The sequence below is a fragment of the Macaca thibetana genome, chromosome 13, assembly GCF_024542745.1.
Source record: "Macaca thibetana thibetana isolate TM-01 chromosome 13, ASM2454274v1, whole genome shotgun sequence".
In the NCBI taxonomy this organism is placed as follows: Eukaryota; Metazoa; Chordata; class Mammalia; order Primates; family Cercopithecidae; genus Macaca; species Macaca thibetana.
This window is the reverse complement of record NC_065590.1, coordinates 78,014,899-78,040,147: the sequence shown is the minus strand read 5'-3', so window position 1 is coordinate 78,040,147 and position 25,249 is coordinate 78,014,899. Positions and strand designations below refer to the sequence as shown.

Genomic DNA, 25,249 nt, shown 5'->3' with positions numbered 1-25,249 from the left:
GTTTAGAATAAAATCCACATCCCCTCATCTGAGCTCCAAGGCTGTCTGTGTTGTGACCCATCCCTTCCACCCCTACTGGCCCTGGGCTCCCTTAGCTCCGACCATCAGGACTTGATTTAATTTCTCAGCAAACAAGCTAGGCTCATTCCTGCCTCTGGCTGTTCACACTGGCTTTTTTCTGGAAAGTCTTTTCCCAGTTCTTTCCAAGGCCTGCCCTTTCTGTCTTTCAGGTATTGAAGTTACCTCCTGTGAGGAGCTTCCCCCCGCCCACCTTTGCCAAAAATCCCCCAGCTCCTCCTTCTTCTGCCTGATTGTCTTAGAGCACTTCCCAATCCCTGCAGCTATGTAATTTGTTTAAGCATTCCAGTTGTGAAACAGTCAAAACTTTAAAAAGAACCAGAGTATCTATGTATCTAGATGTTAATCTTTTGCCTTATTTGTGTCAGCTCTCCCTTTCTTTATGAAGACTTAAGAGACAGGAAGACCCCACCTCCCTCTCCGCGCTCCGCTGCAGTTAGACTGTATCCTACCCTTGTATGTTTCACAGTTTTAAACAATGCCTGAAAGCACAAACAATACTCTGTATTATAGACATTTTTTACATTGTAAAGTTATACATAAATGATATCCTACTCCTTTTTGTAATTTGCTTTTTCCCCACTGAACACTGTTTTTGAGATTTATCTATGTTCATACATGTAGGTTTAGTGTGTTCTTTTATACTGCTGAATAGTTTTCCATGATATAAGTAAACCACAGTGAATTTTTCCATCTCCTAGTTGAGGGGTAGTTGGGTTGGGTTTTGTTTTTATTTTTGTTTTGCTTTTTCTCGATGGTAAACAATGTTGCAAGTGAACATCCAGCGCCCAAGTCTATTTGTGTCATCTTCTCTCTAATACTTAAAAATAGGAGTGTTGGGTCACGGGATGTGCATGTGTTCAGGACAATTACTTAATTGCTTAAGTTATTCTCTGTCTCTGGATCCCCTGGGTTGCTGGTGCTCTAACTTCACTGCATATCATATCAGAATCATCTGTTAACACACAGATTGCGGAGTCCCACCCCTAGAGTTTCTGTTGTATTAGGCCTGAGGTGGGGGCTGAGGATTTGCAGTTCCCAGGTGGTGCTGATGGACCACATTTAGAGATCCACTGGGTTACGTTAAAACCAAATCTCACTGGTGTAAAAACAACAAAGGCTCTTGCTCTCATTATGTGACGCTGGTCAGAAAGGCAGCTCTGGCCATTCATGGACACATCGGGTTATGACATGATCTCAGCGCTGGGCTTTCAAAATGTGGAGGTTGTTCATTCATGCATCGTCTTCTTACGTTTCCTGTGGTGCTGTTAAGTGATTTGATGCCATTTGGATTCCTTATGTTTTATCACTAGTATTTTTTACTATTAATTTTTAAATTTTTCTTCATGGAAGTTTGCAGGATCTTTATCACCATTGGCCTGAGGATGTGCCTTTTTTTTTTTTTTTTTTTTTTTTTTTTTTTTTGAGAGACAGAGTCTTGCTCTGTTGCCCAGGCTAGAGTGATCTCGGGTCACTGCAACCTCCGCCTCCCAGGTTCAAGCAATTCTCCTGCCTCAGCCTCCCAAGTAGCTGGGATTATAGGCACCCACCACCACACCCAGCTAATTTTTGTATTTTTAGTAGAGATGGGTTTCACCATCTTGGCCAGGCTAGTCTCGAACTCCTGACCTCATGATCCACCCACCTTGGCCTCCCAAAGTGCTGAATTTCAGGCATGAGCCACTGCGCCCAGCCAAGGATGTGCCCTTTTTATCCATGGTGATTGGCACTTGGTGAATTCTTTCATTCTGGAAATTTCTGTCCTGTGCTAGGAAATCTTGAATGATTTCTCTGCTGTCTTTATTCTCTTCATTTCCTCTGTTCCTTCTCTCTGGGACTCCTATTTTGTCAGCTAATTGGACCTTTTGGTTTATACCCCTTAATTTTTTAAATAAAAAATTCTTATATTTTCCTATATTTCCCATTTCTTTTTAGGTTTATTTTCTGGAAGGTTTATTTAGCTTCACACTCCATCCTTTTCATTACTTTTACATTTCTGTCATCAAATTTTTAAATAAGATTTGTTTTTTAGAACAGTTCAAACTTGGAAGAAACTGTGAATACAGAGTTCTCCTGTACCTCATACTCGATTCCTGCTACTTTTAGCATCACATTAGTATGATACAGTTGTTACAATTAATGAACCACAATTAAGGCATTATTGACTGAAGCCCATACTTTATTCAGCTTTCCTTAGTTTTCACTGAATGTCCTTTTTCTATTCCAGATTCCCACTAGGATATCGCATTACATTGAATTGTCCTGTTTCTTTAGGCTTCTCTTGACTATAACAACATCTCCGACTTTCCTTGTTTTTTATGACCTTGACAGGTTTGAGGATCTGGTCAGGGATTTTGTGGAATATTCCTCAATTGAGATTTGTCTGTTCTTCTCATGATTAGACTGTAGTTATAGGACATGGGGAGGAAGAAGACCACAGAGGTAAAGTACCATTTTCATCACATCAGGGGTGCATACCGGCAACACGACCCAGTCCTGTTGCTGTTTTTGTTGTTGTTGTTGTTGTTGTTGTTGTTATTATTATTATTATTATTATTTGAGATGGAGTTTTGCTTTTGTCGCCCAGGCTGCAGTGCAGTTGCACAATCTCAGTTCACTACAACCTCCACCTCCCAGGTTTAAGCATTTCTCCTGCCTCAGCCTCCTGAGTAGCTGGGATTACAGGGGCCCACCACCATGCCCAGCTAATTTTTGTATTTTTAGTAGAGATGGGTTTCACCATGTTGGCAAGGCTGGTCTCGAACTCCTGACCTCAAGTGATCCACCTGCCTTGGCTTCCCAAAGAGCTGAGATTACAGGCATAAGCCATTGTGCTTGGCCCCTAGACTTATCACAGTTGAGGTAGACTTTGAGCACCTGGCTGAGGTTGTATTTGTCAGGTCTCTCCACTGTGAAGTTTCTTTTTCCCGTCTGCCCCAGCCCTATACTCTTTGGAAGAAAGTGAGAACACGCAGCCCACACGGGCTTCAGGGCAGCCCTGCCCATCTCCTCGAGGCTGCCTCTTATCACACTTGGATTTCCTTATCCTCCTAAAAGTATTGTTTAAAATAACCTTTTGTCGTCCATTTATGGTTGCAATAGTTTTTCTGATCTTTTGGAGGATATTATAGTTTTTAAAAAAAGTTTTCCTAAACTTTCTACATGTTTCTTCTTTCAAGTTCCTTTTTATATGTTTGTTTTCTTCAGATTAGAATATTTTCTCAAGTGTTTGTTGATTCTTGGTTGTCTGTTCATATTTTAAGACCGGGACATTAAGAAGCCATTGGAAAGTTCTGTGTAAGACATTGGCTGGTGGGCAGCTTGCTTGCTTGTTTCACTGGGTGCAATTTTCTGTGACTGCTGTAAAAAAACCAAAACAAACAAACAAAAAACTACATGCTTGGTGGCTTAAAACAACATAAGTTCATTCTCTGAGAGTTCTGAAGGCTGGACCTCTGAAACTGGTATCACAGGACTGAAATCAAGGTGTCAGCAGGGCTGTGTCCCCTCCGGAGGCTCTAGGGGAGACTCTGTTCCCTGCTTCTTCTGGCTTCTGGTGGCTGCGGGACCTCCTTGAGTTGGGACCGCATATCCAGTCTTGGCCTCTGTGCTCACACTGCCTCTTCTTTTGTGTGTATGACATCTCCTGGTCCTTCTCCCTTATATGGATACTTGCAATGGCATTTAGGGCCAACCTAGATAATCCAGGACAGCTGCCCCACTCTAGGATCCTCAACTCCATCACATCTGCAAAGACCCATTTTTCTTACAAGGCAACATTCTGGGCCTCTGGAATTAGGACGTCATACCTTCAGGCGGCCATTATTCAGCCCACTGCACCTGTGCCCCACTTGGCAGTGCTGTATCTGTAATTTTCTCTTCATCGGTCCTCCAAAGAGAAACGATCTGATCTCCTGCCCAGTTGCCAGTGTTCTTGGTGCTGAGGGGCCAGTGGGGGCCAGGACCAGAGAGAATTCAGTTCAGTCTCTTCAGGGAGAGAGCCCCAGTCTTGGGCTGATGGTAGATGAGGGACAGCCAGCAAGCTTCAGGGGTGAGGAGCTCAGCCACAGGATTTAGTTATTCCTTAAACAGACCTTTCATGAATTTTCCTGTTTGCTATACCTCCCCTTCTTTTTTTCCTCCCTCCCTCTCTTCTCTCTCCTCTCTTCTCTCCTCCTCCCTCCTACCCCGTCCTCCCTCCCCCGCTTTCTCTCTCTCTCTCTCTCTTTCTCCCTCTCTTGCTTGCCCAGGTTGGAGTGCAGTGGCATGATCATAGCTCACTGCAGCCTTGACTTCCTGGGCTCAAGTGATCCTCCCATCCAAGCTTCCAGAGTAGCTAGGACCACATGCGTGTACCATGACACCTGGCTAATTTTTAAATTTTTGGTAGAGATGGGGCCTTTGCTATGCTACCCAGGCTGGTCTTGAACTCCTGGGCTCAAGCAGTCCTCCAGCTTCAGCCTACCAAAGTATTGGGATTACAGGCGTGAGCAACTGTGCCTGGCCTACACCCCTACTGTCAATTTCTGGGCCTTTCTGGGGCTCTTAGGCCGAGGGAACCAGCCCTGCTTCTGGATCTGGACTGTTGGTTTAGAGATCCACTTTCTAGTCTTCTTAGTAAGGTACCACGTGTTCATGACTTCCCAGTTTCCAAAATTTTGTCATTGTTGTGTCCTTGTAGGGTTTAATGCAAATAAAAGACTCCCTTTATTGCGGCGTGTGTGTGTGTGTGTGTGTGTACTTTGTGAAGGGCATGCGTTCAATCTGCCATTCAAAATTACATGTGACTGTTAATGTGTGGTCCTCCAGCCAGCAATGGCAGCATCACTCTGGGACTTGTTAGAAATGCACATTCTCAGCTAGATCCCAGACCTTCTGAATCATAAATTCCCAGGGTAGGGTCCAATAATCTGAATTTTAACAAGTCTTTATGAATTCTGATATATGCTCACATTTGAGAACCACTGTTGTTGGGTGTATTGATTCTTCTCTTTTCCCTCCCTGCTAACACAGGGGCTCCTGGCTTAGGGTATGGAATCATTTGGCCCAGGAGCACCACCTTACGGCTGCAGGGGTACCTGGAGGATGATAGCAGACTTACCATGTGTCTGTTTTAGAGGTGAATATTCCTTCCATGAAGGCCTCTGGGGGCATCCACTTAACTGGCAGCATCGCACAGCCTCCCTTTCTGTAGTAGCTCGCCCTGTGGGGAAGGAGAGGAAAACCAAACTAGGATCTGGAGATGGCACTAAGCATCCGCTCTGTCGGGAAAGTTGAGAAAGTGGGAACAATATAGTCTACCCATTAAAGGTCTGAAATTAACCAACGGTCCTTGGTGGTTCAGGAGGAGAGCAGGGGCACACAGATCTTTTAGTTAAGAACGTTGGTGTCATTTAATAGAAGACAAAATAACCCACGAGAGGCATGAGAGGAATGATCTATGCAATGACTAAGATACCTGCTAGCAGATGTTTAGCTTTCCCTGTTGGGTTTTGTTTGTTATAGCTCACAATGAATAACATTACTGCAACCTTATAAGTATAGTGTGTTTCTGATGATCTGCAGTAATGCAAGATCCAAAATGGGAGAACTGAGAGCAGGGCTTGTGTCTTAATCATTTTGGATCCTCTGACACTCACAGCATTTAGTTCAGTGTAGGCAAGCAACCAGTAATCTAGACAGCTGTGTGGACCCTGCCTGCCATGACACACCCAGACAAAAGAACACAGGGCTAGGCGTAGAGTTGGTTTGCAAGGTAGACGAGTTAATTTACTAGTTTTCATCAGTAATGTCATTAATGCAACTCACTGATAAAAACCAATAAATTAACTCATCTGCCTGTTAGGCCAATTGCATGTCTAGCCTGGTATTCTCCTCTCTGAATGTGTTACAGGAGGCAGCTTCCTGCCAGCTGTTGACATTAATTAATTACCTCAATAAATATGTACTGAATATTTAGTGTGTATCAAGTACTCTGCCATGTGCTGAGGACATAAATAGGCCAGTCTCTCTCTCCCAAGGATATTGTTTGGTGGAAGAAATGGATATATATGCCTTGCATTATAGAACACCACATACAGTAATGTATGTGCAAGGCTCAGTGACATAAATGAAGAATGGATTCATTCTACTTGAGGCAGGGGTCAGGGACAGGGAAAGCTTCACAGAAGGGCACTCATGGAGCTGAGTAGGAAAGACGCTCTCCCAGAAGACCATTCCTGACCCGTGCCATTGCACAAAGTATAGAGTAGGTGGGGAACGAAGGACTGTAGATAACTTTGGGTGGTTGAAGCCTGGAGCTGGGAGCTGTCAGAGCTGAGCCTGGGAAGGAAAAGTCAGGTAACAGAGGGCTTGAGGAGTCATGCTGCAGCATTTGTATTTGAAATGAGAGGCAGTCTCAGGGTATTCTGAGGAAGGAGAGAAGGAACACTGAGCTTGTGGGTAGCGTTAGAAGATGATGTGGAGCAAAGGAGAGGAGTACGACAGATAGCAGTGGTAGATGCTCCAGAAACGTCTTTACTACATCTTCCACGTGCTGCTGCCCCGTGGTAACGTGATAGCCTCAGCATGCTCACCCCTCTGGGGACTGTTAAGGGGTGGTGTCTGGATCAGTCTCACCTACTCTCCATTACCATGTTTGACTGAGGCCTTCAGGGGTGGTGTCTGGATCAGTCTGACTTACTCTCCAAAGAGTTAAAGCTCCATATAACCACTGCTCCTCTCTCTACCCCTGTGAGTTAGGGAAGGGGTCATCCCATGCAAGGAGGGACTTGCTCAGCTCACATAGCAAGTCAGTGTTGTAAATAATCAGGGGAAAAAAAGGAACTAGGGGCTGGGAAAAGAAGAGTGAGCAAAAGTACAATTAAAGTAGTATTAGCTTTTAAAATTGAAGAAAATGTTTTTAAATGTAGCCTTTAAAATGCGGCAGGGAAAAAAAATAAGCCTGTGTTAGGTACTGATGGGTTCTGCACTGTACTCCACATCTCCTGGGGTGGCGAAAGCTGAGCAATGAGCCAGGCCCTGCATCCTGCCTGATCTGGGATGCAGGTGCTTGGGGTGATAGAAGCCATAGCCACTTAGAATTCCTGAGGACTGAGAAGAGGAGTTGAGGAAGTTCAATAAAGTTCGCTTTGAAGGTCTTTCCACATCAGGTATCCAAGTTATCCCATGTCTCAGAGCATGGCCGGATTAGAGTTGGAACCAATGGACAACCTAATTAAGAACTTGGTGTCGGCTGGACATGGTGGTTCACACCTGTAATCCCAGCACTTTGGGAAGCTGTGGTGGGCAGATCAACTGAGGTTGGGAGTTTGAGACCAGCCTGACCAACATGGAGAAACCTCGTCTCTACTAAAAATACAAAATATTAGCCGGGCGTGGTGGCGCAGTAATCCCAGCTACTCGGGAGGCTGAGGCAGGAGAATCACTTGAACTCGGGAGGCGGAGGTTGCAGTGAGCCGAGATCGCACCATTGCACTCCAGCCTGGGCAACAAGAGCAAAACTCTGTCTCAAAAAAAAAAAAAAAAAAAAAAAAAAAAAAAAGAACTTGGTGTCAATTATTGCAGGAAGTGTGATCCTGGATTTAGGCCTTCAGGCATGGTCACTAATTCAAGTTTCCCATGTCCTGAAAAGGAACTTAGTGAAATTTTAGGTGGAAAGTTGACAGGGTACCAGGAGATAATGTAAGGGACAAGCAGCCACACCCCATTCGCTTGAGGGGCTGAGGTGGAAGAGACAGGCCTCGAGGGGTGAGGCAGTCTTTACTCACCTGTAGATGTCTCGGGCCATCCCGAAGTCTCCAATCTTGGCCACTCTTCCAGGGCCTGGACAGGTCAAGAGGCAGTTTCTGGCAGCAATGTCTCTGGGAAGAAAGAAAATGCATGTCCTAATTTTATCCCTAGGAAGATAAGTATACTATGTCCATCACTAGGATTTTATCTCCAAGCTGAAGTTTAAATAGTTCCTTCTCCTCCCTATATTTCCTTTAGTATAGTATTCTTCAGTGTGAGAGAAACAGCCTTAACAATTCTAGGCCTCACAACTACAGAGAAATGGAAAAGGATTAGGGGAAATGATTAAAAATGTTTAATGGGGCAATCATAATGAAATGCAATACACTAAGAACTAGGATTTATTGGCCTTTTACTATGTGCTAAGTGTTGTTGTAAGTGCTTCATATATAATTCTCACAACAACCCTATAAGACACAAGGTGCTATTACTGTCCTCATTTTACTTTTTAAAAAGTAAGCTAAAAGTAGATAACATAGGGTCATAAGGAATGTTATTTGGCCTTAGGCAGATTTGGAACAAACCACTGGTTGGTTTCTGCCAGTTGTTTGGAAAAGTGTTTTAGAACAGCATGACTTCCCTGAAATCAAATTCAAGTAGATTAAGATATTTACAAATATTTCTAGTTTCTTGTTTTGTTTTGAGACGGAGTCTTGCCCTGTCGCCCAGGCTGGAGTGCAGTGGCGCGATTTTGGCTCACTGCAACCTCTGCCTCCCGGGTTCAAGCAATTCTACTTCAGCCTCCCAAGTAGCTGGAATTACAGGCATGCAGCACCACACCTGGCTAGTTTTTTGTATTTTTAGTAGAGACAGGGTTTCATCAAGTTGGCCAGGCTGATCTTGAACTCCCAACCTTAGGCGATCCACTTGCTTTGGCCTCCCAAAGTTATTATTATTATTATTATTATTATTATTATTTTAAATAAGCCATTATGGTTCTTTTGTCCATGATTTTATCTAAAGCCTTTGCTAAGCTACATGACTGAAGAATCGCTTCTTTCAGGTGATAAAAAGTTGTCATCTCTGCTGTTGACTCTAGATGACCTGCTTTCCTGTGGCCTGCGCCTGAGGCATGGTCAACCACTGTCCAAGACTCATCAGCTTCTACTGTCTGACTGCTTACCATTCTGGTCATGCATGTAGGAATGAGGGATACAGCCAGAAGAAGTCTAGGATGGGTCTCTAATAATATTAAGGTTCCTGTGCAGAAAAAAACAAGATGTACTTAGGGAGCACAGCTGCTGTTTTCATGTTCAACTGGTTTCATGATGGTTCTGATCCTAGGCTGAGAAAGGACTTAGAGAATCAACTGGCTGCTAGGATAGTATTTAAAAAATAGGATCTTGATTGGGGATCATGGCTGAGGGTACGAGAATAATGGGTTCGGGTAGGAGATTCATGTTGTTAATGCTGCTGACCTGATCCAGAAGGTTTAAGTTGAATTTTGAGGTGGTGTATAAAATGCCCCCATAAAACCATACACGCATAACACATATGACATCAAAAAGGAAGAAAAATAGTTGGCTGTATAGCCATTAATTCTCAAGAGAAATATAGCAAAGTAGACCAGGAATAATATTTATGGCTCCAGAAAAGTCTTTACACTGATGCGTATGGAATGGTTGCTTTAAAAAGTGATCGTGAATTTAATGGCAAGAAGGTAAATGCAATATACAGAACATACCAAGAGTTGGGAGAATGACACATCATTCATGAAATGGCAATGAACCATGTCCAAAGGAAAAAGATCTAATTTTTTTTAAAAAATGGAAGCATGTGGATCTGGTAAGGAAGTTCCACTCTGAATTCCAAAAGCGTAGAAGTATACATGTGTGGAAGTCCATGAATCTTAAGAGCAGATAAAGGGTGGAGGGAGAGAGAATTTGAGGCAACTTTGTTGTGGGTATGTACCATAGACCTCTTAGCTAGTTAGAACATGTAAAAGACGTTTTTTTCCATACAAATGACCAAATTACCCCAGAAGAAAAGCTTTGATTGAGATGGACAATTTCTGCCAGAAGTTTTCTTTTGCTTAAAACAGATCATCTGATACCTTATTGATCTGGTGTTTGATAATTTAATTTCTTAAAAAGGAGAAAAGAGCAATAAACGATTGCTCTGGGATCTAATTCCAACCTTCAGTAACTATTTCTAGATATGGAAGTGACAGGAGTCTTGAGGGAATGTAATCCTGTTAACATCATAACAACAGAGCATTGGGTATCATCGAAATGTCTTGTGGCTATAGGAAAGCAGATGTCAAAAGGTCAGAGGACAAATGGAAATGATCCCTCAGCCAGAGAATCTGTACGCTATGGTGACCAACGTGGGCAGAGATCCAAAATAAAGGAGAAAGGATCCCAATGCTAAGTGAAGGAAGACATCTGGTCACCAAGGTAACACAGGTTGCTCTCAGAGGAGTCCACACTTAAAGCACATGGACAAAAGATGGAAAGATGACTCTAATAAAGGACGACTTCAAAAAGTGCACAGCTTTGTCTCGACTGAGTAATGGAATGGCAAAGCCCAGAGTTGAGATTTATGGAAAGTTCTGGGTACAACGCAAAGGACAAGAACAGGACTGGGGAGCGGGGGAAAGGGCTGAAAAATGACCTTAAAAAAAGAACAGAACTGATACAGTCTTAGAAGCAGCAGATGGTGGAGCTGCTCCCGGCTCCTTTTTTGCTTTCATTATTTCTATGAAGCAGCATGACCTGCAAGTTGGAAAGGGTTAGAAGCTAGAGGGAGAACTGAAGGCCAAAAGGATGAAGTGACAGTAAGAGGATAAGCTCTTCTGAGAGCTGATTGCCTCCTGTTAGGAGTGACTTTGGAACTTAGGCAGGTGTACTTCCTGACTTCTCGTTTCCCCGTTTTTATTAGGGAGAAAGCATAGCTTGTTATATATTTGCATACTTTTCTATTCCTTTCCTTTTTTTTATTTTGAGACGGAGTTTCGCTCTTGTTGCTCAGGCTGGAGTGCAATGGCGTGATCTCGGCTCACCGCAACCTCCGCCTCCTGGGTTCAAGTGATTCTCCTGCCTCAGCCTCCCAGGTAGCTGGGATTACAGGCACCCCCTCACCACGCCCGGCTAATTTTGTATTTTTAATAGAGATGGGGTTTCTCCATGTTGGTCAGGCTGGTCTCGAACTCCCAACCTCATATGATCCTCCCTCCTTGGCCTCCCAAAGTGCATGATAAAATTACAGGCATGATAATTTTCTATTTCTAAGCTCTTACAGCATCTCTCATTTCCTATTTTGTACTTACATATTTTAATGATTATGAACATGCCTTAAACTCTTTGAAGACATGTGTTAATAAATTATTGTGAGTTCACCAAGTTATTATTTACTACATTAGAGGCAAATCATTAAGGAAGAGCTCTGCAAAGAGCCTGATGATCTGTTTTAGTTTTCTGATTTCAAGCTGTCAGCTGAGAAAGTCATCAGCTTTCACAAGGAAAGACATACCTGATATATGATGTTCATAGCATGATGTCCCAGTCCATACAGCTTTTAAACACAAGAATGATTATAATAGAAGAAATGAAGTATAGAAGTAATGAAAATCATCATTATGCTTCATTTCAGAGTATTTTAGAAAAAAATAATATATCCAACAAACATTGTGTCCCCATTACATGCCAGGTATACAAAGATGAATACAACAGCATCCTTGCCTGTAAACCACCCATTGTCAAAAATGCAATTCCTTAACTTCCCCATATGGAGCCCAGTTTTCTACGGGGTGGGGGGAAGCCTTAAAGTGATATAGGACTTGAACATTCAAGATACAGGCAGGGGGCCTCACAGGAGGTTAAGAATTAACTTATTAACTTATAGGTCTCCAGCCCTGGCAAGGATATTTTATGACACCTGTTTTATGTAAGGGGCAAGTGAAACCCTGATAGAATAAGTTACCATCTCAAAGACAAAGCCAAAGGGGCCAGGAGCCATCGCTCATGCCTGAAATCCTAGCACTTCAGGAGGCCGAGGTGGGAGGATTACTTGAGCCCAGAAATTCGAGACCAACCTGGGCAACAAAGTGAGATCCCGTCTCTCACAAAAAAACAACAAACCAAAGCTGAATCATCCTACATCCAAACATCCCTGGAGGGAGACCTAGTGATGCGAGCCCTTGAGATCTGCAGGAAAGCACACAGACAGCGACAGGATGACAGGAAGAGCACGGTCACTTTGACTCACCGGTGGATGAAGTGGTTTTCCTCCAAATACTGACAGCCACAGGCAATGTCCCGAGCCACATGCAGAAGGTCCAGCATGGCCAAGGAGGAGGGCTGGCTCTGTGGGGAGAGAGAAGCGGGCCACTGACCAGGAGCCTGTCAGTGAGAGGAGGGAAATCGGAAACGCTGGCTTCCAGTGCTCACAAGGAGGCAGACCGTGAACATGCAGCTACACCAGGGGCCTTGGCCCTGGCTGCACACTGGAAATCACCTGGAGGCATCTGAAAGAATTTGGATGCCTGGGCCTCAACCCGGACCTCTCTAAGTGGGCACAGCATTTGTGTATTTGAAATCTTCCCAGGTAATGTGATGCTAGCGTGCAGCGAAGGCTCGGAGCACCCAGACTCCGGGAAGCCAGGCTGGAGCAGGTGTTCTTTCATTTTAATTTATTGTGCACATTCTCTCACCCCAATCTTCATAAGCATTTGAATATCCCCAATTTATAAACAAGTTTGGGAGGAAACCACGGGGGAATAGGGCAGTTTTTAAAATCCTCGATTTAAATGTCTTAAAATATTTCTTAAAACTAATTTTCTTCAAGCAGATCCAGTGCTAAAATTGATTGAAAAAGAAAAGCTTTTGGGAAATGCTGGGCGATTATGAGCTATCGCAAGCTTTTCTGCATGAGGTCTCTTTCATGCAAAAGGAGATGTCACCTCCCTACCCCTCTGGGGACATCCCATCTTGGCTTCCTGGACAGCCTTGCTGAGCACAATGAAGCCTTTTCAGAAGGCGACATCCCATCTTGGCCTCTCTTTTAATTCCTAAATCCCTGACGTGTGCGGCAGCTCAGCCTCAGGCAGTGTCCGAGTCACTGTGTTGTTCCATGTTGATTTCACCATTTCCCCAAGTCACTTTGTTGAAGTTCCAGAGACAAGGATCTCACCCTCCCTCAGCACCCAGCACAATGCTGGACACACTCTGGGGGTTCAGTGAGTGTTGGGCGGCTGATTGGTTGATGACAGCCCCAGGCCAGGATTTACCTGGAGGAACATGATTCTCATACCTACTCAGGAAAGCTCATGCAGGTAGGGTGTCAAATCCACCCCTTTAGGGCTGCCCCAAGAAAGGTGTTTAAGCTCGTGACTCTTGAGCACCTGGGCAAACTCCCTGCAGGAAATGCATGCTTGTAGCTCTCCTATTTTGCTCTTCTTTCAAAGGGTGGGCTGAGGACTGGGCTCTTTAGTCCTGAGGTGCTCACAGGGAAGTCACCTAGCCAGGTGGCAGCGGTGGAACCAGGTGGGGTCTGGGTACAGGCTTAGCCTGCTGGGGATTTTCTCTGCCATAGATCAGGGCCTCCCCAGCACTCTGTGGAGCAATGGCCCGGGTCTGGTGGAGGCACAACAGTCTTGCTTCTCTAGGCCACGCTTCAGTTCTAGGGGAGAAAACTGAGAGTGGATAGTACCCCTACCGGTGCCTTACATTCCCCAGAGCACACACATGATCTGCCATGTGGTAGGTCTGGAAGAGAAGGTGATCTCCGTATTAAAGATGAGAAGGCTGAGGGCTCAGAGAGGCTAAGTGACTCACTCCAGGTCACACAGCTAATAAGAGTGGAGCCAAAGCTGCCCGGAGATGGGCTTTAAGGATCTGGGTCAGGAGAGGCATCCTCCCTCCTCCTTGGGAGAGGATCTAAGGAGTTAAAATGGAAGAGAGAGTGCCTGAGCGGGGACGGAGTGTATGTGAATATGGTGCCCAACGCACAGCGAATGCGGAGTACAGCACCCACAAATGGCAACCACCACACTTCAGTGGACCATCGAGCTGACCCGGGCTGCAGCCTGCTGGCCCCTTCCAGGCCATGTGGTCTGGGGCTGGCTGCTCAGCCTCTCAGAGCCACAGTTTCATTGTGACAGTGGCATGGAACTGTCGGCCTCCCTGGGTTGTCAGGAGCACGATGCCAGCAGCCTCGGGCAGTGCCTCATCAGGGGACCCGAGGTATTGAGGGGTTGCCACATGGGAGGCCAGGGGGACTCGGAAAACAGCTCCTTGTGTCTAGCTCTCCAGAGGCCTCCTCAGGAGCAGAGGTACCCCCTCTGCCCCTAACGAGAAATAAATACCTTTTTGCTCTTCAGGAACGTGCCCTCTGTCCCTACCAGAGCAGGCCCCGGTCCTAGCTGTGCTAGAGCCTTCAGGAAGATTCTCTTCCTGCCAGTATCTTTGTGTCTTAGTGCCCATCACTGAGGATGCAAGGGCCGTAGATGTCTCGGAAGCCCCAGGAGCCTGGAGCGCTGTGGGGACTAAATCTCTCCGGGCATTAACTCATGGGCCAGGCTGATGTGGCTCCCTGTCCTTGGCTGCTCAGAGCAGATTAACTGCTCCACTAATCAGTGTGCGCAGGGCAGACGGTCAGCAAGCATGGGTTATGGGGGGTGTGTGGTGTGCACATGTCTGTGGTGTGTGTGTGTGTGGTGTGTATGCGTGTGGTGCGTGTTGTGTATATATGCGTGTGGTGTGTGTGTTTTGTGCATGTGTTGTGTATATATATGTGTGTGGGGTGTGTGTGGGGGGGTGTGTGTGGGGGGGTGTGTATATGTTTGTGTTTTGTGTATTGTGTGGTATGTGTAGGGTGTGTGAGGTGTGCGTGGTATGTATGTGTGTGTGGGTGTATGTGTGTCTATGTGGTATATATGTGTGGTGTGTCTGTGTGTGTAGTGTGTGTGGTGTGTATATGTGTGGTATATATGATGTGTGTTGTATATGTGTGTGTGGTGTGTGCGTGGCATGTGTGATTGTGTGGTGTGTGCGTGAGTATATGTATGTGGTATATGGTGTGTCTGGGTGTGTGGTGTGTGTGTATGGCATGTGTAATGTGTCTGGTGTGTGTGAGTATATGTATGTGGTATATGTGTGGTGTGTGTGGCGGGCATGTGTGCGGAGTGTTGTGTATATGTGAGGTGTGTATGTGTAGTGTATGTGGTATATGTCTATGTGGTGTGTTTGTGTGTGGGGGACGTGTGTGTGGTGTGTGCTGAGGCAGGAGAATCACTTGAACCGGGTAGTGTAGTGTGTGTGTTGTATGTGTGTGGTGTGTTTTGTGTGTTGTGTTTAGATGTGTGTATATGTTTTGTGTATGTAATGTACGTGTGTGGTGTGTTTTTTGTGTGTTGTCAATATGTGTGGTGCCTGTGATGTGAGTTGTGTATATGCATGTGGTGTGTATGTGTGTTTTTTGTGTGTGTGGCATGGGTTGTGTGTGTCTGGGAGGGGCTATAGGCATGGGTGGGGTGGGGTGGGAGGACCTGTGGACATTGGCAAACCTGATGCTGAATCTAGACTTGCAGAGCATCGCCAGCCAGTGCACCCATCTGCATCCCTCCTGGGGCAAAGAGTTGGAATCAGGATTTTATCCCCATCTGCCACTGGAGTGCAGCACTTCCTCGGACCCAGCTGTTCTCACGGCCATGGCTGTGGGCCTTGCTATGGGTGCTCCCCATGGTGGGTTTGCGGGATGGAGTTGGAAGATCAAGTAGGCGTGGGTACTGCCTGATGGGAATGATCAGAGTCTCTGCTGCCCGCCCGTGTGCATGAGAGTCCAGGGAGGGAGAGCCGCGGCTCTGAGGGCTGTCTGCGCATGGGTTCTTCTGAGAGCATGTGTGAGTGGGAGGCCCCTAGGGCACTGGTGTTTCCTTCAGGGATGCCCTTTAGGTCAATATCCTACTTTTACTGTTGAGAAAACAGGAGTGATTTGTTTGGTATCACAGCTTCTGAGGGGCTATTCCCAAAGGATAATATATTCTAAAAATAAAATAGAATAACATTGAGATTGCTTCCTTTCTAAAGCATTAATAGCTTCTCCCTAAGTATTCAGAGATGAACCATCACAGGACAAAGGGTAGGAATCCTTTTGCCAAGTGAAAAACAGAATAGGATTTTTCTTTTTTTTTTTTTTTTGAGATGGAGTCTCGCTCTGTTGCCCAGGCTGGAGTGCAATGATGCAGCTCACTGCAACCTCCGCCTCTCAGGTTCAAGCGATTCTCCTGCCTTAGCCTCCCGAGTGCTGGGATTACAGGTGCCCGCCACCAGGCCTGGCTAATTTTTGTATTTTTAAAGTAGAGATGGGGTTTCACCACGTTGGCCAGGCTGGTCTCGAACTCCTGACCTCAGGCGATCTGCCTGTCTCAGACTCCTAAAGTGCTGGGATTACAGGTGTGAGACACTGTGCCCAGCAGATGTTTTAAAATTGATGCATATATAGATGAGAGGGAATGATGAAAAAGAGGCAAAGAATGCAGATGGGGAACATAAAGTGCAGCAGAAGCCCACTTTGAAAAGCGGTGAGGAATGGCCAGGTGCAATGGTTCATGTCTGTAATCCCAGCACTTTGGGAGGCCAAGGCGGGCAGATCACCTGAGGTCAGGCATTTGAGACCAGCCTGGCCAACATGGTGAAACCCTGTCTTTACTAAAGATACACAAATTAGCCAGGCATGGTGGCACATGCCTGTAATCCCAGCTACTCGGGAGGCTGAGGCAGGAGAATCACTTGAGCCGGGGAGGCAGAGGTTGCAGTGAAGCGAGATTGGGCCACAGAGCCTGGGCAACAGAGCCAGACTCCATCTCAAAAACAAACAACAACAACAAAAAAAGCAGCGAGAAGTCCTCACTTTTCCTTGGCACCAGATGTCCCTTATGTGTTTGGAGCCAGCATTGCTATCGTTGGTCTCTTGCCTGTGGACTGTGGACCTCTGGAATCCAATAAGCCAACTGTATTCTGAATGTCTTCCATACAGCCACTACCCACAGGCATTGCCATGTCCCAAATAGTCACAGACAGACACTGTTGTGATTAATGACCCACACCTTTATAAAGAGATTACTGAATTCTTAATGGCTTTTGTCATTATTGACTGAATTCATGGATACTAAAGTACAGCTCTTACCTATGCCTGGCATATAGGAAGCCCTGCATAAATATTTACTGAATAAATATTGGGTCTGTAGAATTTTTTTGACATTAAAAAGGGATCTTCATTCCCGAAGAGGTGGAGTCCTGGGACCAAGTGCTGTTTTCATCTGTACCCACGCATTTCGTTTCCATGACAGGCACGGCTGACCTGGGCATCCACTCTGTCTACCGCGTCTGCATGTCCGTTCTGTCATTTCATGTTTGCACAGATGTTGTCGGAGGCCAGAGCCTTTTATCCCATCTCAAAGGGCCTTTGATCCTGATCTAAGGTCTGTGGAGCCACCGAGCTCCAGAGCTGGCAGGAAGTGAGGACAGAGACCTTGTCTGATTCTGCACCCCAAGCCTGGTGCCTGCACACAGTAGGTCATCAGGGAACCCCTGGGAGTATCAGGGTGATTCCAACAAGTGAATCAGGTGGAATTCAGGCCTCTGAAGTCTGAGTTTCAGCATCTGGAGGCACACTTCCACCCACTTTCTCTTCACAGCACATGTTTCTCCATCCCTCATGTCTCTTGGCCGATGCACCCTCTTTTATCCTGTGTAGGATTTACTGATATTAGTCCTGTCTGTATGCTGGAAATCACATTCCTTTTTCACAGTCCACTGAATCCTTATCTTACAAAGTTGGATTTTGTGACCCTGAGAATCCAGGCAGGAAGCCCAGCTAAGCCCCAGGGAAGCTGCTGCCACAAACACATCCGCATTGGTGGCTCTGGAGGACCACAATTGGACATTTGAAATCAGCCAAGGATCCCAGGAAGGACAGCTCACCTGGGCCTGGTGGGTATATGGGAGGCGGGGAGGACCATGACTGGGGTGCTGCCGGAGTGTGCCTGGTTGGCAACGAGAGCCACACAGAGGAGAAGCGGGGCCAGGGGTTGAAAGAGCAGATTGGGTGAGGGTGGGACTCTGGCCCTGAGAAGTGGCTCTTCCAAGGGCAGGCCCCCTCCCCGCTGTGGGTGACCCTCAGGTAGTGCCTGCTGTTAGAGGGCAGAACTTGGGGACAGGCTCCTGTTAGACTCTCCAAGGGCGGCACTCTGGGTTGGGGGTGGTGAGAGATTGAATGATCTGCCTTTCCTTGCTGGACTTTGTTCTTTGTAATAATATTGGAATCATCTTTCATCATCAAAGGAGAGAGATGCCTTTGTGTTTGAGAGAGGGAGAGAGAAAGGGGAAGAGAGAGAGAGAGAGAGAGAGAGAGAGAGAAGGCCCACTCCTCACTCCTGCCCTCTCCTGCCCCTGAAGTCCTTGAACTTGCCAAGTGCTGGGCTCCCAGACTCCCTTTGCAAAGTCTGTCTCCTTTGCATACATACGACTTTCTCTTCTTGAGCCTCAGGAAGGTCCAGCAGGAGAACCAGGGCTGTGCCTCTCCCCAAAGTGTGATACCACATGTCCCCCACTGACAGCAGCGCTGCTGAGAATCTCAGGGCATGAGGGTCAAAGGCTCTGCCCTCCTAGGTGGTGGTGGGAAAGCCAGTGAATCTGATGCTTGTACCCTGGCAGAGATGCTGGGATGCCTGGCAGTGTTGGCTTTAAGCACCCAACCTCATCTTGATAGTTTATAGTTTCCCAGAGGGGACCACTGGATAAGCAGTAAGTTGGAGAGAGCACTGAATCAGGAGTCATAAGGCCTGAGTTCTAGTCCCAGCTCTTCCACTTCCTGTGTGGCCACGGCAAGTCCCATAATCTCTCTGGGCCACAGCTTTCTCATTCATAGAACTGGGGAGAGATCTGCATCGTCTGTTCATAGGGTGGTGTTGAGAAATGTGAAAGGTCTGAGGAGGATGCTAGCTGACGAGGGCTCTTATGAGACAGGGGTAATCTTTATCTCCCTGCTCCCTGCCCAGTCCTCCTGCCAGGTATGCTCAGGTGCACACACATTCCTCTTCTCAAGGGGTAAGACAGTATTCTTCTTAGATACCGAGATGGGTCACCCAGCGGCTAAGGTGAAGGTATTTTACATGGATCCTGACTGAAGGTGGAGATCAGAACAGCCATTACCTTGCAGGGCTTCCATCACCACTTTGAGTCCCTGTGAGCAGTGTGGTCAGGTTGGGCTTTCTGGAACCACTGGCTGTTGGTCCTTCCCTGCTTTCCTGGGGGCGGGAGGGTGGCCGCTGCTTTTACTGTGCAAGTCTTCCCTGTGATCCCCACAGTACAGTGGTTCCTGGAGGAAGCCTAGATCCTAACCCTGGGGCCTGCTCAGTTCCAGTTCCTGGTACCCAGGGCCTGCTGAAGACCTGCAGACCCAAGCATGGGCAGCTGGGCTCTGGGTCTGCCCAGGGTGCTATGTTTAATAATTTAGAACCACCTTTGAGATGTTCTAGTCCAATCCTCAAATCTCACCTGTGTGGATACCCAGGTTAAAGGTTTAAGACTGCCCTAAACCACATGGGTGTCTAATGGCCAAGTTGGGGCTGGAGCTTGGGATTCTTGGGTCCACCCTGGGTATCTTCACTTCCCAAGCTCTGTTAACCATAAGATGTGTGTAGCACCTTCCTAAATATGAGGTTGGAATGTCCAGGCATTATTATCCCTACTTGAGACATGAGGACAGTGGGCTCTGAATGAGTAGCTGCAGAGTGACCTGCCCGGGTCAGTTGCTTGAGTAGTGACATGGCTGGCATGAAAGTTCCCCTCTGTGTTTGTCTCTAGTTTGGTTTTCCAGAGTCAGCAGACCATGGGAATGGATCCAGGCTATAGAATGCAGATATGGTTTGGATTTGTGTCCCTGCCCAAATCTTACCTTGAATTGTAATCCCCATTGTTGGAGGAGGGGCCTGGTGGGAGGTGAGTGGATCATGGGTGGATTTCCCCCTTGCTGTTCTCATGATAGTGAATGAGTTCTCATGAGATCTGGTTGTTTAAAAGTGTATAGCACTTCCCCCTGCATTCCCTTCTTTCTGCTCCAGCCATGTCAGATGTGCCTCCTTCCCCTTCACCTTCTGCCATGATTGTAAGTTTCCTGGGGCCTCCCCAGCCATGCTTCCTGTACAGCCTGCAGAACTATAAGCCAATTAAACCTCTTTTCTTTATAAATTATTCAGTGTCAGGTAGTTCTTATATAAATGCAAGAATGGACTAACACAAATGCATTGCAGGAGCCTTGCACAAGCTCCTTGGGCCTGGGGCTTAGCCGTCATCTACCTCTGTCTTCTGTTCATTCTCTTCCAGTCAGTCACCCCCCTATCCAAGCCTAAAGTTGACTCCCTGGGTTCCACCGAGGAACTTGCTACCCAGGCTGCCCACTCTTGCTCCTTCCATCCTTGCTCCTGTCCTTGGCACAACAACTGCAGCAAAGACTGGTTCTCACTCACCGGGCGAGGGCGGGTCTCTCGGAGGAAGGACTTGAGGTCTCCTCCTGCCATGAGCTCCAGTAGGATGAACCGGGGCAGGGCCTGCAGGCTCACCCCGATGCAGCGAACGATGTTCTGGTGGTTGAATTTGCTGCAGAGCAGAGTGGGGTATAACCAAAATTAGCTGAGTCTGGGGGAATGTTAAATTGGGGGGAACAGGATACAAAGTTACATTTTCAGCAGCTACAATGTATAAATGCATTCTGTAAATAGGGGCAGCAGGGGTCCCGGGCTGAGCCTAAACCCAGAATCTCGCTGGTGAGCAGGTGGGAAGAACCAGAGCAGGCTCCACAGGAGTTCCGTTTGCAGGAGAGGGGCTGGAGGTGCGAGGATGTTGCTCAGGCACTTGGGTGAGAAAGTGTCTCGGGGCCAGGACGGTGTCTTTCTCAGATACTGGTGCACGGACTGGGCACTAGAATTCATGGTCGATTTCTCCCAGGAAGGTCTCAGGCAGAAGGTGAAGCAAAACAACTGCTTCTAAGAGAGACTGGGTGAGACTTGCCAGGAGACGGCGTGTGAAACAGAGCCAGGAAAAGGGGATGGCCTCATAAGTCCATCAGTTTCCTGTGGATTCCTCATGGAGGGGACCAAGACTTGGGTTTTCTTGTTAACATGATCCCTTTAGAACACACAGGCAGTGGGGCCTAGGAATTCCACATGGGCCAACATGTGCATGCATGTGTGTGCATACACATACGTGTACACGCCCCCCCCACAGTGTTGAAAGACTGGGTGATTAGACACCAACATATAATGGTTAGTTACCACCAAATAGTGAGATGGAGCGATTTGGGTCTTCTTCAATATAATCTCATACTTGCCAAGTTTTATTCATAATCAGGAATTACATGTATCATCAGAAAATAAATGTTATTTTGTGTGTTCTCCTGTGACTCCAGACCTCACAGCCATATCGCTCACACTGCCTGGCCTTGTTACCCCTGCCACTTCCACCAAGGGGACATCCCAATCTGCCCCCACCTGTCAGGACGTTTAGAGACTTCCTGGTGTGATGGGGGCCATGAGCCTCCACCTGATCTTGAGGTCAAACATCTGCCTCCTCCTTGAGGGGATCTGCTGCCACTGTGGATGCCCTCAGGAGCCACAGGCACTGAGACTCTCAGCTTAAATACAGACCCTGGAACCTCAAGTCAAAAGGTGCAGCCAGCTGAGACTCATCCCTGCTGATGGGAGCCTAGGATGGGGTGGCCTTCCATCATATTAGGAGCACATTTACTGGGATTGGTGAAGGGTTTGGGAGGGAGATTGTATCTTGTACTGTCAAAGTCTAGCATGTTCCATTTCTTAAGAAAAAGTGAGGGAAGAAGAACCAATGGAGAACAGCAGGGAACTGGTTGCAGACCGTGACATCGGTGGGATTATTAGGCCACACAGATTTTGTTTCTGAAACAACCACCAGGGGTTGTTCCAGTCTGGTAAGAAGTGTCTAGAATGTTTGGGAGTCTCCTACTGGAGAAAAGGGGACATGCTGGGGACAACACCATTTCCCTTGGAGACATCGATGTGTTAGAAACCTCTCCAGGTTCTTTGGGGCAGTGGGGAGTTGGGGTGAGGGTGTCTCTCTGTGGCCTTACCTGATGATCAGGGCTTCCATGAGGAAATCCAGTTCGTCCTGTTCTGAGCACACCTCAGGCAGCGTCTGGGCAGAGAAGGGGAAGGTGGTGAGGAGAAGGAGGCTGTGAGCTGACAGCCGCAGCCTACAGAGTCTGCAAGCCAAGGGCAGGCTCAAGAGTGAGCCACTTCTTACCTTCACAGCCACTTGCAGGGGGCTTGGGTCGTTGGGCACTCCGGACACCTGGCCTTCATACACCTCCCCAAAGGCGCCATGGCCCAGACCCCTGTGCAAAGGAGAATACAAGATGAGACAGAGTCAAACAGGCCACAGTAATGAGGCAGCTGGGGCTCCTGAGCCCGGGGCTCACATTTAGTGGACAAACACAAGAGGCAGGGGATAACGTACACACTCAGGAGTAACACCCTCAACACGGCTGTGCTATGCAATAAGAAGGATTCCAACCAGGGACTCATGACAATGGTCAAATGTTTATTCATTCAATCAGTAGTTACTGAGTCTGGTATTTGCCAGGGACACAGGGGTGTATGAACCATGGCTTTTCCCCGGGGAGGCTCATGCTCCTTTAGGACAGACATATCGCCGGGGGGTACTGGCTGGGGAGTGTTGCCAGTGAGTGACAGAGAAAGGTACAGTTGCTCTAGATGCTCAGAGGAGGGGCCCTTTGCTCCCCTGCTCCCCTGGAGGGAAGCAGGGCCAGGAAGCCTTGGAGAGAGCATACCTCAATGAATTTTGAGGAGAGCCCTGATTCTCCTCTCATTGTATAAACTCCATAAACATATAGGAGTTAGTGTAAACCAACACACATGGCCCTGAATGTCAAGGCTTGTCCTCCTAGGAGGGCTGGGGGTGCCCATAGGGAGGGCTCTGCTGACCTTTTGTGGCTGGAGGAGTCTGTGATGCTGTGATAACATTCAGCCCCTAGACTGCAGCCCCTCTCCTCCCAGGATGGCAGCAGGGCGCTCACCGAATGAGGGTGATGTTTTTCCGCGGCACCTCCTTCAGGTCACTGATGGAGGAGGTCTTGCCAGCAAAGCAGTAGTTGGGGTTGTAGTCGGTCATGATGGTTGAGGTGCGGAGCTTACTCAGCTTGTACTCAGGGCTCTGCAGCTCCATCTGCATGGCTTGCAGCTCCTGGTGCTTCCGGCGGTACACTGCAGATGGATGGTCAGCTGCAACATGGCCTGGACCAGGCAGCCTGGCCCTTGAAGCACTACACAGGCCACTTCCTACAGGAAGCCTCCCTGGATCTCCATATCCTCCCCTGAGCTCTGAACCTTTCCATCACACTTAGAAATACTAACAAAATGATTCTAGATGTGAAGGTGTGTCTTTAATTGAAACATGATTTAAAGTAAATGTAAAGCTAAAAATCACAAACACAGAAAAGAATTATTTGTATTATACAGGGCAGAGTCATGTTAGTCTGGGTCCTCCAAGAAGCAGACTGGAGATGGGATTAGACCCAAGATGGTCTGCAGATTTTATTAGAAGAAATGCCCATGAGAGGAAATGGGGAGGGAGCCAGGGAAGGCCGGGCGAACCAGCAGACCGTGTTGCAAGTCTGACCCCATGTGAACGAGGGAGGGAGGGAAGGTTGGGTGGAAGCATCCTGGGTGCCATGCAGCCTAAGGAATTTTCAGCAAGGCCCTAAGGGGTTCTGGAGCCAAAGTCAGCCATCAGAGGAGTCCCACGGCTCCCAGGAATTGGCCTGCCTTAGTATTTCTGCTGTGCCAGCCACGGGGTAGGGCAGCTTCACTGCAATCACAGCAGTGGGTTTGAGGGTGCCGCTGGGATCTTGGTCAATTGTGTTTCCTATAGTTGGAGAACTGCCAAGCCGCAGAGTTGGAGAAGAGCCACATAATGAAAAGATCTCTAAACTGGTGTCTGGGGATCTGAGCTCTAATTCCGCCTCTTGTTACTTACAAGCTGAGCCGTGAGGACCAGGTCACAGGACCTCTTTGGACAGTAGTTTCCCTCTCTGTAAGCAGGGATGGTAACTCCTGCCCTGTTTCCCTAACCACTCCCACTCCCCACCCCCAGGGTTGTCAATGAAATGAATTCACCAACGTAAAATGGTTTTGAAAAGTTCTAAAGAGCTCTACCAATGTGAATGACCATTATCACTCCTACGTGTGAGGATGTGCTGGAAGGCAAACTCCATGGGAGCCAGAACAAAACTGTGATTCAGAGGGTAGATTCTGTGTGTAAAGCCCAGCACCCCCAACACACGGGCCAGGGCAAACGAGTCACCCACTATGTGCTCAGTTCCCTCCTCTATGCTATGGACCGACCACGATCAGATTAGGGTTACTTGAGGATCGAATGAACTGAAATGTGTAAATTGCTAAGCATGTAGTAACCATGCAACAAGTGTTAGCTCCTGTTATCCTGTCCCTTTGAGGGATGGCACCATATGGGGACGCAGCGTGTGCTGCCATCTCCCTTCTACTGGAAGATCCCTTTGCCTGCAGGGGCCTGGCCTGTGAGGGCTCCCAGGACCCTTTCCCTCTGCCCTATTCAAGCCTCTGCCCATCTGTACTGGGCATGTCTCTGCCAGCAGTAAGGGCTGGTTGGGACCACACTGAGCTCTCTGTGACCTGCAGGTCAGCTCACCTTGGCTCACAGGCTGAACAGAAATATACTCAGAAACCGATCTTTCCATCTCTCTGCCTGGAGGGTGGTGGAGGACTGGTTTGGAGAAGAGTGGGCTAGTGCATTATACAGGGTGGGAGCCAAACAGGAGCTGTGCCCGCGGAAGCACATGGGAGCTAGAAGTGACGTCTAGGGGTGGGGACGAGCTTTCCCCATCGTGATGGACACTGAAGAGAGCTCCCCACCCCCTGATCAGCCAGAGGACACACACGGGGCTGAGGTGCAGAATCAGGGGCTCCTCAGGGAACTGCAGCTGCTCTGGTTGGGGGAAGGTTGGGAGCTTCGGTTTTGGCTTGGCCTGGGCTTCCCTAATCACCACCCCACCGAGTTCCAGGGACTAGCATAATGAAGTGACACCCTGGCAACCGTGGCACAGCCTGAGACACTATTCCGTCCTGCCTTCCCGCCCCCTTGGGAGTCCCTGGGGCTCTGTGCACTCACCAATCATGATGCCGGAGAAAGCCAGGACCAGGGCAGCCACGAGGGCAGAGGTCACCACGGAGAGGATCAGTGAGAGTGGCAGGTGCGGCTCTGGGGTGGGCGACACTGGAAGACAGGTCCTAGTGGGGCACTGACAACCACACCCGTTCTCCTTTGAGCTGGTCCCAAGTCAAAAATAACCT

At 47.7% G+C, this 25,249-nt stretch overlaps 2 protein-coding genes across 2 annotated transcripts in view; one reads left to right on the top strand and one right to left on the bottom strand.

Moving 5' to 3' along the window:
* The window catches only part of ALK (ALK receptor tyrosine kinase), a 752,296-nt gene that overhangs the window by 15,466 nt on the left and 711,581 nt on the right, over positions 1 to 25,249 (bottom strand). Inside the window, 8 exon segments of the mRNA XM_050754032.1 lie at positions 5,180 to 5,281; positions 7,848 to 7,940; positions 12,076 to 12,173; positions 20,339 to 20,468; positions 21,973 to 22,037; positions 22,146 to 22,236; positions 22,939 to 23,125; positions 25,068 to 25,172. Coding sequence (XP_050609989.1) covers positions 5,180 to 5,281; positions 7,848 to 7,940; positions 12,076 to 12,173; positions 20,339 to 20,468; positions 21,973 to 22,037; positions 22,146 to 22,236; positions 22,939 to 23,125; positions 25,068 to 25,172 — 871 coding nt within the window.
* LOC126933840 (protein FAM136A-like) overlaps positions 1 to 25,249 on the top strand; it is an 879,973-nt gene that overhangs the window by 185,949 nt on the left and 668,775 nt on the right. The window lies entirely within an intron of this gene.